Source organism: Chelmon rostratus, chromosome 5, assembly GCF_017976325.1.
Source record: "Chelmon rostratus isolate fCheRos1 chromosome 5, fCheRos1.pri, whole genome shotgun sequence".
NCBI classification, from domain to species: domain Eukaryota; kingdom Metazoa; phylum Chordata; class Actinopteri; order Chaetodontiformes; family Chaetodontidae; genus Chelmon; species Chelmon rostratus.
Genome location: NC_055662.1, coordinates 29,320,955 through 29,332,742, shown reverse-complemented (window position 1 = coordinate 29,332,742; position 11,788 = coordinate 29,320,955). Strand labels below are relative to the sequence as shown.

The 11,788-nt window shown below is 48.4% G+C and overlaps 1 protein-coding gene across 1 annotated transcript in view; it reads left to right on the top strand.

Moving 5' to 3' along the window:
• Positions 1-11,626, top strand: part of LOC121606271 (phosphatidylinositol 3-kinase regulatory subunit alpha-like) — a 25,002-nt gene extending 13,376 nt beyond the window's left edge. Inside the window, exons 9-17 of the mRNA XM_041936483.1 lie at positions 5,233-5,338; positions 5,553-5,651; positions 6,346-6,526; positions 6,603-6,728; positions 7,641-7,783; positions 8,422-8,598; positions 8,682-8,756; positions 9,427-9,597; positions 9,710-11,626. Of these exons, the coding sequence (XP_041792417.1) occupies positions 5,233-5,338; positions 5,553-5,651; positions 6,346-6,526; positions 6,603-6,728; positions 7,641-7,783; positions 8,422-8,598; positions 8,682-8,756; positions 9,427-9,597; positions 9,710-9,899 (1,268 nt within the window). The 3' untranslated portion in view covers positions 9,900-11,626. The remainder of the gene's footprint in view (positions 1-5,232; positions 5,339-5,552; positions 5,652-6,345; positions 6,527-6,602; positions 6,729-7,640; positions 7,784-8,421; positions 8,599-8,681; positions 8,757-9,426; positions 9,598-9,709) is intronic.
• Positions 11,627-11,788: the final 162 nt, after the last annotated feature.

Here is an 11,788-nt window from a genome sequence, read left to right as displayed (position 1 = left end):
CCCGGCGGGGCCGCGGGCCGCGACCCCCCCGTCGGCCCCGTGGGAGGGGACGAGAGCAATGATAGACAGGGACAAGACAGCGAGCAGGCTGAGACAGTCAGAGAGTCCAGACAGGAGCAGGACGAACAGAATAAACGTGACTGTACTGCTGTAAGTGATAATCCTCCACATGAAGTTCAGCAGAGTCTGGCAGTGTGTGAGGAGTTCACTGAGGATGAAGAAATGTCCGATGATGAGCTGTTCAAACTGTCACAGAAAAGAAAAAACCCAGAACCCGTCCAGAGTCATGCAAAAGCATTAAAAACAAATAAAGTCACAAAAGCAAGAAAACCACTAGAGCCTGAAAGTGATCTGTCCCTGACCCCCCTGACCCCTCTGACCCAGGAGGACCAGCAGAGCCAGTACTCTGCTGTTAACATCAAAAAGTTCCTCCAGGAAACGAAGGGTTTCAGGCTGGTGAAGGTAGAAGATTATTTTTCAGATCTGAAAGTGTTCATTGAATCAGCCAGACCTCTGACTAAAAGATCAGCAAACAGTGGAGAGGAGGTCCTGACAGAGCAGGAGATCTATCGTCTGAAGAAACTGATTCTGAGAGTAAAAACACAAACCGCTGCTGATGATGACGATGTTTAAAACAACAGTCTTGTTTTTCTCTCTCCTGTTGCTCTGTGATTTTTTTAACATCCTTCTCTCCATGTGTGAGTTTAAATTGGGCACTCTAAACATTAACGGAGGCAGAGATGATGTAAAAAGATCTGCTCTGTTTAAACTGATGGAGCTGAAGAAGCTGGATGTCATGCTGATTCAAGAAACACACAGCACCACAGACAATGAGAGTGAATGGAGGAGGGGGTGTGATGGGGAGGTGTTTCTGAGCCATAAGTCCAGCTGTAGTGGAGGAGTGGGCATCTTGTTCTCCAGGAGTTTCCTGCCTACTTCCTGTGAAGTGGAGGAAATCATTCAGGGCTGTTTGTTAAAAATCAGGGCTCAGTTTGAAAATGTTCATTTGGTTTTTCTGAACGTCTATGCGCCAACCAACAGACTGGACAGACTGGCTGTGTTGGATGTGCTAAGTGACACCATCAGGAGCTGCAGCAGTGACGACTATTTGTTTTTAGGGGGTGATTTTAACTGTACTGAGAATCCAGAGGTGGACAGAAACCACCAGGAGCCTCATCCTGCTTCATCACGCAGGTTTAAACAGCTGACTGCAGCTCACGAGCTCTCAGACGTGTGGAGGGGTTTTTATCACCACCACAGGCAGTACACCTGGAGTCACTGTAAAGACAATGTGATATCCCTGGCCAGGCTGGACCGCCTCTACTCTTTTAAACATCAGGTGAACATTTTTAGCAGTTGTCACATTAACCCAGTGGGCCTCTCAGATCACTCTCTTGTCTTTTGCTCTGTTTTTATAAAAAATGTCCGGTTGCAGAGTGCATATTGGCACTTTAACACCGCCCTGCTTCAGGACAAGGCTTTTAGAGCAGCCTTTGAGTGTTTCTGGTTCGCCCACAGATCATGTAAATCTGACTTTGCCAGCATCCAACAGTGGTGGGATTTTGGCAAAGTCCAGATCAAGCAGCTGTGTCAACAGTTCACTCGTAATGTCACTAGAGACATAACCAGATCTATGAGGGACCTGGAGACTCAGCTGGTAGAACTGCAGAGTTTAGCTGATTCTACAGGAGATCGAGGGCTCTTCAGTTCCCTCAAATCTAAAAAGTCGGCTCTAGCCAACCTGCTGGGTGTGGCAGCACAGGGGGCTCTGGTCAGATCACGTTTTCTCAACATCTCACAGATGGATGCCCCCCTCTCGGTTCTTCTTTGCTCTGGAGAGGAAAAACGGCCAGAGAAAGATCATTCACTCTCTGCGATCCAACAACGGCTCTGCAATCTCAGGTTCCTCTGAGATCAGGAAGTTCGCAGTAGGGTTCTACAAAGACCTGTTCAAGAGTGAACTGACAACTGAAAACCCTGAGGTGTGCAGCAGCTTCTTCTCTGGTCTTCCTCAGGTGGACGCTGAGGCCAACGCAGAACTGGAAGCCCCTTTATCCCTCAGTGAGCTGTACACTGCTCTGATGGGCTTGCAGAGTGGCAGAGCTCCTGGTCTGGACGGTCTCCCTGTTGATTTTTATAAATCTTTCTGGTCTGTGTTGGGGGAAGACCTGTTGGAGGTGGTCTCAAGCAGCCTGGAGAGTGGACGGCTGCCTCTGAGCTGCAGGAGGGCGGTCATCACCTTACTGCCCAAGAAAGGAGACCTACAGGAGATCAAGAACTGGAGACCAGTCTCTCTGCTCTGCACGGACTATAAGATACTGTCCAAGGCCCTGGCCACCAGACTCAGAGAGGTGATGGCCTCTGTCATCCACACTGACCAGACCTACTGTGTGCCCGGCAGGCTCATAAGTGACAATGTCACTTTAATTCGGGACGTTTTGGAGGTCTCTGGCTCATCGGCTGTAGACACTGGTCTTATTTCCATAGACCAGGAAAAGGCTTTTGACCGGGTTGAACACCAGTATCTATGGCAAACTCTAGCTGCCTTTGGGTTCAGCCCAGGTTTCATAGCCAAGATCCAGGTTCTGTACAGTGACATTGCGAGTGTTCTGAAAATTAATGGAGGTCTGAGTGCTCCTTTTAGTGTTGGGAGGGGGTTCTGCACAAACTGAGACGTGATCTGAGTGGCGTTCGTTTCCCTGATTGTGACGTCTCTTTTAAACTGTCAGCCTACGCTGATGACGTCATCATCCTGGTCAACACACAGAAAGATATTGATCTGTTAGTGAACAACGCTAACCTGTTCAGTTCCATATCCTCTGCCAAAGTAAACTGGGGGAAGAGTGAGGCGGTCATGGTGGGGGATAGGCTGGGGGATCGGCTCAGGCTACCCGGGGGCTTGGTCTGGAAGAAAGGAGGACTGAAATATCTGGGAGTCTTTCTGGGTAACGACACATTTCTGCAAAAAAACTGGGATCATGTTTTAGAAAAGGTCAAAGGTCGTCTCACAAAATGGAAGTGGATTCTAAAAAAAACATCATACAGAGGTCGCGTTTTAGTCGTCAATAACCTGGTTTCCTCTGCTCTGTGGCACCGGTTGGCCTGCATCGATCCCCCAGTTTCACTTATGTCAAACATCCAACGGCTGTTAGTGGACTTCTTTTGGGACAGGTTGCACTGGGTGCCACAGAGCGTCCTGTTTCTCCCTAAGGAGGAAGGTGGGCAGGGCCTGATCCATCTGGCCAGTAGGGGTGCTGCCTTCCGCCTACAGTTTGTTCAGAGACTGCTCAGTGGACCTGCAGACCTGGTGTGGAGACCCACATCCTGCTGCATCCTTAGGCGGTGTGGTGGTCTAGGACTGGGTCTGTCTCTGTTTTTAATGGACCCCGGCAGGCTGAACACTTCACCTCTGCCAGCCTTTTACAGGAGTGTCTTTTCAGTATGGACTTTGCTGAGAAAGCAGAGACAGCAGCAGGCGGACTCTCTGTACTGGCTTCTGCAAGAACCAGTACTGTTTGGAGGACATTTAACCAGTCCGAGCTGGGGTGGGCCCACTCTGTCCAGACTGCTTCGGACTGCAGGAATTTCCACTCTGGGCCAGGTGGTGGAGCTAACCGGACCTGGGTTGGACGGCCCTGCTGGACTTGCGGCTCGGCTGAGAGTGAGGTCAACAAGAGTCATCAACCAGCTGCTGCAGCACTGGAGACATCAGCTGACAGGACACGAATGTACTTTGTTGAAAGACTTTTGTGGTGGTGCACTACTACCAAACTGTGCTGACCCGTATCCTGTCATCAGATTGTTTCCAGGTTTTAAAAATTGTTCTGGTCCTTTACTCCAGCCTGTCGACCCTGTAGGTGTTTCTTTGGAGGACGCCTCAGGGAAGACACTGTACAGACTGCTGGTAAAGACTCTGAACCAGAATAAACTGAACAGACGCAGTGACACCCCGTGGAGGACTTACTGGTCCTTAAACCCTGCAATGAGGCCTGCATGGAGGTCTTTGTACAAACCTCCTCTAGCAGGGAAACATGGAGACCTGCAGTAGAGGATCCTACATGGCGCTGTAGCAGTGAACTCCTTCCTCTCTGTGATCAACGCTGCTGTAGAGGACAAATGTCCCTTCTGCAGCCACAGAGAGACGGTGTCTCACTGCGTCTCACAGCTCTGTTTCTGCTGCTGGAAACCATCTTCAGTCGATGTGGAGAGATTTTTACGAAGCAGGTTTTTATCTTTGGCTTTAAATACACTCGCCAACAGAAGAACAAAGGTCAGATACTGAACTTTGTTTTAGGACAGGCAAAGATGGCGGTGTATGTGAGCCGGAGGAGGAAGGTGGAGGAAGACTTGAATGTTGATGCGGTTCCTGTTTTTGTGAAAATGGTAAAGTCCAGACTGATGGTTGATTTCAGTTTTTACAGGGCTGTTCAGGACCTGGACAGCTTCCAGGTGAGGTGGGGTTATGAGGGGGTGCTCTGCTCTGTAGCAGAGGGACTGCTACACTTTGGACATGTGCTGATGTAACTGAAACACCTGACAATTAGTCTGTTTGTGTGAATGTCCTGATTAATGAATTTATACAGTGAACAAAAAGACAAATAAACGTCTGGTTAAAAAATCAAATCAAATCTCTCTCTCTCTCTCTCTCTCTCTCTCTCTGTCTGTCTGTCTCTCTCTCTCTCTCTGTCTCTCTCTCTGTCTCTCTGTCTCTCTGTCTCTCTCTCTCTCTCTCTCTCTGTCTGTCTGTCTCTCTCTCTCTCTCCCTCTCTCTCTCTCTCTCTCTCTCTCTCTCTCTCTCTCTCTGTCTGTCTGTCTCTCTCTCTCTCTCTGTCTCTCTCTCTGTCTCTCTGTCTCTCTCTCTCTCTGTCTCTCTCTCTCTCTCTCTCTCTCTCTGTCTCTGTCTCTGTCTCTGTCTCTCTCCCTCTCTCTCTCTCTCTCTGTCTGTCTGTCTCTCTCTCTCTCTCTGTCTCTCTCTCTGTCTCTCTGTCTCTCTGTCTCTCTCTCTCTCTCTCTCTCTGTCTGTCTGTCTCTCTCTCTCTCTCCCTCTCTCTCTCTCTCTCTCTGTCTCTCTGTCTCTCTCTCTCTCTCTCTGTCTCTCTCTGTCTCTCTCTCTCTGTCTCTCCCTCTCTCTCTCTCTCTCTCTGTCTGTCTGTCTCTCTCTCTCTCTGTCTCTCTCTCTCTCTCTCTCTCTCTCTCTCTCTCTGTCTCTCTGTCTCTCTCTCTGTCTTGCAGCTTTGCCTCCTAAACCAGTCAAGTCTTCGACTCCAGCAGCTCCCAGCAGTTTTAACAACAGTATTTCCCTGCAGGATGCTGAGTGGTACTGGGGAGACATTTCCAGGTAACAAACACACACACACACACACACACACACACACACTGATACATGCACCCAGGCTAAAACAATACAGATTGGAGTATCTGAGAGTAAAACATGTGGTGTAATTTCCTGTCACATGCAGAGTTACTGGTTTCCAGTGATCCCAGTCAGGCTCCAGTTTGATGATCAGTGAGAGGAGCAGCTGTTAGATGATGTTTGATGTGTTTGTTTGTAGAGAGGAGGTGAACGAGAAGCTGAGGGACACGGCTGACGGTACGTTCCTGGTTCGAGACGCCTCCACGAAGATGCACGGAGATTACACTCTGACCCTGAGGTACACCGTTCAACACGGCGCCGTCAGAACGCCAGAACACACGAATCAGAGGCCTGATGTTCATGTGCAGGCCTCCAGCTGTTTGATGTTTTCAGCCTCCAGTGTCCTGATGCCAGTGTTTATCATTCATCGATGGCGTTGGTGGAATGTTCCATTTTAACCTTTGTTATACGTTGAAGTACAAATACCTGCTCTGCGGCTAACGGCAGGTTTTGCTTTGCTTAAAAAAGGAAACAGGATTGACTTCATTCAGCAAATACTCACATTTACTCAGTACTCCACTCGTAGTATTTCACAAAAGAAGCAGAGTACATTTTATGAGGTATTTTTACATTGTTGTATTGGTACTTTTTACTTAATTATTGATCTTGGTACTTCTTACTCCACTACTGCGAGTACTTAGTCAGCATGAAGTATTTAGTTACTGTGTGCAAACTGAAGGTGTTTGACCAGAGTCATCATCAGTCTCACAGCAGTGAAATACTACCAGTCAGTAGTAATGTTGAGCATTTATTCAAGCAGAACAGTGTGTACAGATACTTGTAGTACAGCTAATACTGCAGCACAGTGAGCTGCTGCTGGCTCTGAGGTACTCGTCCCTCTGTGGTGACTGTAAACTGTCAGACAGCAGTTCAACAGATTAACGTCAACGCTGGTTTGCTTTAATGGACGAATGTTATGTGACCACCTGCAGGAAAGGAGGCAACAACAAGCTGATAAAGATCTTCCATCGGGAGGGAAAGTACGGCTTCTCCGACCCTTTAACCTTCAGCTCGGTGGTGGAGCTGATCAACCATTACCGCCACGAGTCCCTGGCCCAGTACAACCCCAAACTGGACGTCAAGCTGCTCTACCCGGTCTCCAAACACCAGCAGGTCTGTACACTGTCTGATGGTCTGTGTTGGCGTGTCAGCTGTCGAGTCGTCTGATTGGACGCGTCGTTGCTTTCAGGACCAGGTGGTGAAGGAGGACAGCATCGAAGCCGTGGGCAAGAAGCTCCACGAGTATCACCTGCAGTACCAGGAGAAGAACCGCGAGTACGACAGACTGTACGAGGAGTACACCAGGACCTCACAGGTACACTGCAGAACACTGTAGTACAATAAAATACACTTCAGTACACTGTAGTACAATAAAATACACTTCAGTACACTGTAGTACAATAAAGTCCCCTGCAGCACACTGCAGTACAGTACAGTACAGCACAATACAGCACAGTACAGTACAGTGCAGTATGCTACAGTACCGTACACTGCAGTACACTACTGTACAGGACAGTACAGTACACTGCTGTCCAGTACAGTACAGTACAGTACACTGTAGTGCAGTACACGGCAATACACTGTAGTACAGTACAGTAACGTACACTACAGTACAGGACAGTACAGTACACTGCAGTACGCTATAGTACAGTACACTACATGACAGTACCATACACTATAGTACTGGACAGTACAGTACACTGCAGTACACTACCGTACAGGACAGTACAGTACAGTGTAGTACAGGACAGTACAGTACACTGCAGTACAGGACAGTACAGTACACTTCAGTACAGGACAGTACAGTACACTGCAGTACAGTACCGTACAGTACACTGCAGTACAGTACCGTAAAGGACAGGACAGTACAGGACAGTACAGTACACTGCAGTACAGGACAGTACAGTACACTGCAGTGCAGGACAGTACAGGACACATTTGTCTCTGGACACTGCTCACTGGAATCATACACGTCAGAATTGTGAGAACTTCCATTTCACCACAAACTCACTCACACTGTTGTAGTAACAGACAAAGAACACAAGGGGGAGCCTCCATCAGTCAGCTGACCTGAGCAGGGACGGAGGAAGATGTTTTCAGTAAAGACAGAAAACTGGAGATAAAGACAACAAACCTCCTTTTTCTGACCCGGTTTTCTTTTTTTGTCTTCACGTGTCTCTTTTCTTACCCTCCTCTTGCGTCTTCTCTCCTCCTCTTCGTCCCTCAGGAGATCCAGATGAAGAGGACGGCCATCGAGGCGTTCAACGAGACCATAAAGATCTTTGAGGAGCAGTGTCAGACTCAGGAGCGCTTCAGCAAAGAGTACATCGAGAAGTTTCGTCGAGAGGGCAACGACAAGGAGATCCAGAGGTAGGCTGTTGCCACGGCAACTGTGAGGGAGACCTTTAAAAACACACACACACACCTATGAAGGAGCCCTAGTTGCCATGGCACCAGAGGTGGCAGGAAGAAACCACCTGCTGGTAAATTTAGAGTGCAGCTGCGCCGTGTTCAGGAGGTGTTGTGTTACCAGACTTTGAGCTCAGCTTCATGTTCACTGTTAGTAACTCAGGTCTCTCTGATGATTCTACACACCTCTCAGTGTTTGTGCTCCAGAGCTGTGCGGTAACATGGTTCTACATTAATTTACATTTCTCTTCATGACTCCAACAAAACACGACCAAAATAGTTTGATTAAATGTGAGAAGTGTTCAGCTGTTTGTTTCTCGTAATGCAGAACAGTGGAACAGTTCGCTGCATGAAACATTTCATTGATCTGTTCTGATCATATTCATGTGATTTAGTATCTGTTTGTTATGTGGAGAAACATCATTATCAATACTGAGGAAAGTCCTCATCAATATCGTGATTGATTGACGTCTCCGACTCTGACAGGCAGCTGTTCTGCTGTGGAACATGTAACAAGTTTTCTCTGCGGAGTCCTTCAAAGAATTAATTTGAAGAAAAATACAGACCTGAGGTCATGGACCCCCCCTCCATCTTTTCAGGATCATGGAGAACTACGACAAGCTGAAGTCTCGGATCAGTGAGATCGTGGACAGTAAACGTCACCTGGAGGTCGACCTGAAGAAACAGGCCGCCGACTACAGAGAGATCGACAAGAAGATGAACAGCATCAAACCAGACCTGATCCAGCTCCGCAAGACCAGGGACCAGTACCTCATGTAAGATCTGCAAGCGGATCACATCGACGCTCCGTGGTTCACACTTTATTCTCACTGCTGTGCTCGCTGTGTTTGTGTTTCAGGTGGTTGACTCAGAAGGGGGTCCGTCAGAGGAAACTGAACGAGTGGCTCGGCCTGAAGAACGAAACCACAGAGGAGTAAGTCTGAAACTCTCTGCTGCCCCCCAGTGGAAGCAGCAGGATCTGCAGGATCCTGCATTACAGCTCGTGTTGCAGGTGTTGATGTTCATACTGAGCTGAAACAAGCTGACGACAACAACGTCGTCTGTTACTGTTGTTACAGTGATGAGAGACAATGATTAGTCATCTAATCAATCAACAGAAAACATTTTGACAAAAGATGTAAATTTTCAAGCAGAAATATTAAAAACTAGAAGTGCTCAGACCTGCACCCACAGTCTTCTTTTCTATGATACACAAAGGTTGTTGGCAAACAGCTGATTTACAGGATGCAGGCGGTTCATTAGTGCTCGCCATAGTGTGACTGACCTGCACGCCAATCAGCTGGTTATGTTAAGGTCAGCACGTCGCTAACGACATACTTTCAGTCCTGCATTACCTCGATCCATATGTGGTCTGCACGCACGGGACTGTGAGGGTCCAGCACCAGCACACAGACTGTTACAGCTGCTGCTGATCAAACTGCTGCGCTCATCAGCTGCTTCATCTTCTTTAGCCACAAGGGGGCGCCTTTCAACCTGCAGCCACAGAGCAGTTAGCTGTGTGTGTGTGTGTGTGTGTGTGTGTGTGTGTGTGTGTGTGTGTGTGTGTGATCCCCTGCTAACCTGTCCTCTGTACCCCCCCTCAGTGAGTACAGTATGGTGGAGGATGAGGAGGACCTTCCTCACCATGATGAGCGTCTGTGGCGTCTGGGAAACATAAACCGGAATCAGGCGGAGTCCCTGCTCCGCGGGAAGCGAGACGGGACCTTCCTGGTCCGAGACAGCAGCAAGGCGGGCTGCTACGCCTGCTCCGTGGTGTAAGACTCACCTGTTTGACATGTTGTTTTGATGGTTGAGTACCTGATTGTGTTTGTGTGTCAGGAAGCTGGTCTGTGCTGGATTTAACGATGCTCTCTGTGTCTCTCTCAGCGTGGACGGAGAGGTGAAGCACTGCGTCATCAACAAGACAAGCACCGGCTTTGGTTTCGCGGAGCCCTACAACCTGTACGGCTCTCTGAAGGAGCTGGTGCTTCACTACCAGCACACGTCGCTGGTCCAACACAACGACTCGCTCAACGTCACGCTGGCCTTCCCCGTCTACAGCCAGCAGAGACGGTGACCCGCCGGCTCCCTGCTCATAAGTACCGTCATCGTAGACCAGCAGCAGACCTCCTTCACACGCTCGACCCCCCCAGAACAAGACGGGGGAGAAATCCAACCCTTGTCTCTTTTTACAGGCTGGAATCTGACTACATGACACGCTCAGCGCTAACGTTTGAAGCTAGCGTTTGAAGCTAACGTTTGAAGCTAACGTTGCTAACGCTCAGAGCTGTGTGTGATACCTTTTGATCATGAACAGACAGTCGTGGTGCTGCAGTGGATCAGAAACTATCCAGCACATTGAAGAAGAAGCTTTAAGCAAAGAGAAAGCTTTGTTACATCCTGTCGAAATGATCAGAGTTATCTTTTACTGTGAAAGTCCTCATGTTGACATTTAACTTCCTGTGAGAAGCAGATTAAAAAAAGACTTCAGCCCACCAGTGACGGCGCTGCAGGTAAAATGTTGATCAGTTATTCAGCTGATTTGGTGCCGAACATGAACGCTTACTGTAATTTAATCTCGTCGGAGCAGCCGATGACGTCGGAGGTCGTCGGAGGTCGTGATCACACGAGACTGAGAGACGTTCAGCGAATCAGTGAGACGAGTTGGGTTCATCTGTCGCTGTCTGTCCTCCACGTTGGACGAGTTGAGCTTCTCGACAACAGTCCTGCCAGCAGTTTGATGTGACAGTGAGTTCAAACACCTCATAGAGAATCATAGAGAACAAACACCTGAGCAGACAGAGAGGAGCGACACCTGACGTCTGACGGCCAGTCAGGTTAATCCACAAACAACGCGCCTGATGATACGAACCCCTCAGACTGTGATCACGACCTCCGTCTGAGTCGACGTGACGACCGACGCGTTTCCTGTCTGTGGAGAAACGAGGCGCCGAGCTGGCGAACGTGACCTGAGGTCAGAGGTCAAAGCTGAACTGGTTTAGGATGACGGACTCCTCATTGAGTCATGAACTGCTGATCCAGCACACTTCAGTAGACCAGAACCACAACTGGACCGGACTACAACTACGAACTGATGATGATGACGATGGTGATGATGTCAAAGACAAATTGGGGGACAATCTATCGGACACTGTGAGCGACTGAACGAGGTTTAAAACGAGGGCCAATCAACTGACCCGCATTTTCATATCAGGAGAAAAAACCCAGGATCATCCAAAGACTGGACCCCCCCCCCACCAAAACCCGTCAGCGTGTTGGGAAGGTCTTCAGGTTTCTTCAGGTTTGTTTCGTTCGAGTGGACGGATGATTCTTGTGTTCTTTCATTTCACTAAACGTCCGTCAGCACAAAGATTCACTCTCATTGGACGAAAACGGACAAAATTCAGGAACGATGAGAGCTGGATCTTTGTGGATCCCCTCGAAGGATTTTCAAAACGCAGCCTGTAAACAAAAGTCTGAACGTAGATTCTACATTATTTTTTCCCTTTTTGTGCATTAAGACACGTGACTCAGTCCAAGAGAAACCAGGTTCAGGAGCTGAAACTGGCCTTCAAGCATTTCCTCTGTCGTCATGGTAACCTCCTGAACTGAACGCTGAGTTTTTCCACATTGTGTTTGTTTTGAAAGTCGTCGATACATCTTTATTTCCTCATTCCACAGATGTCCTGTTTTTCTTTGTGACGATAGCGAACAACAAAGATCTGTAACGTAAAAACGATTTAAACGATAAGAACAGACGCGTGTTAAAGAAATCTGATGAATAAAAGAGCTGGTCTGAATGTCTGCGAGAATGTGCGTGTGCTTTCTCTTAAAACGATCATTTCAGCTGCCTGCCTGCTGGACACGTGACGTTCAGTGAGCTCAGAAACTTTCAGCAGGTGAAGGAGAAAACGTCCGATATCAAACTGAACATTCGTCTTTCTGCTGAGTGAAGCTCAAACCTTC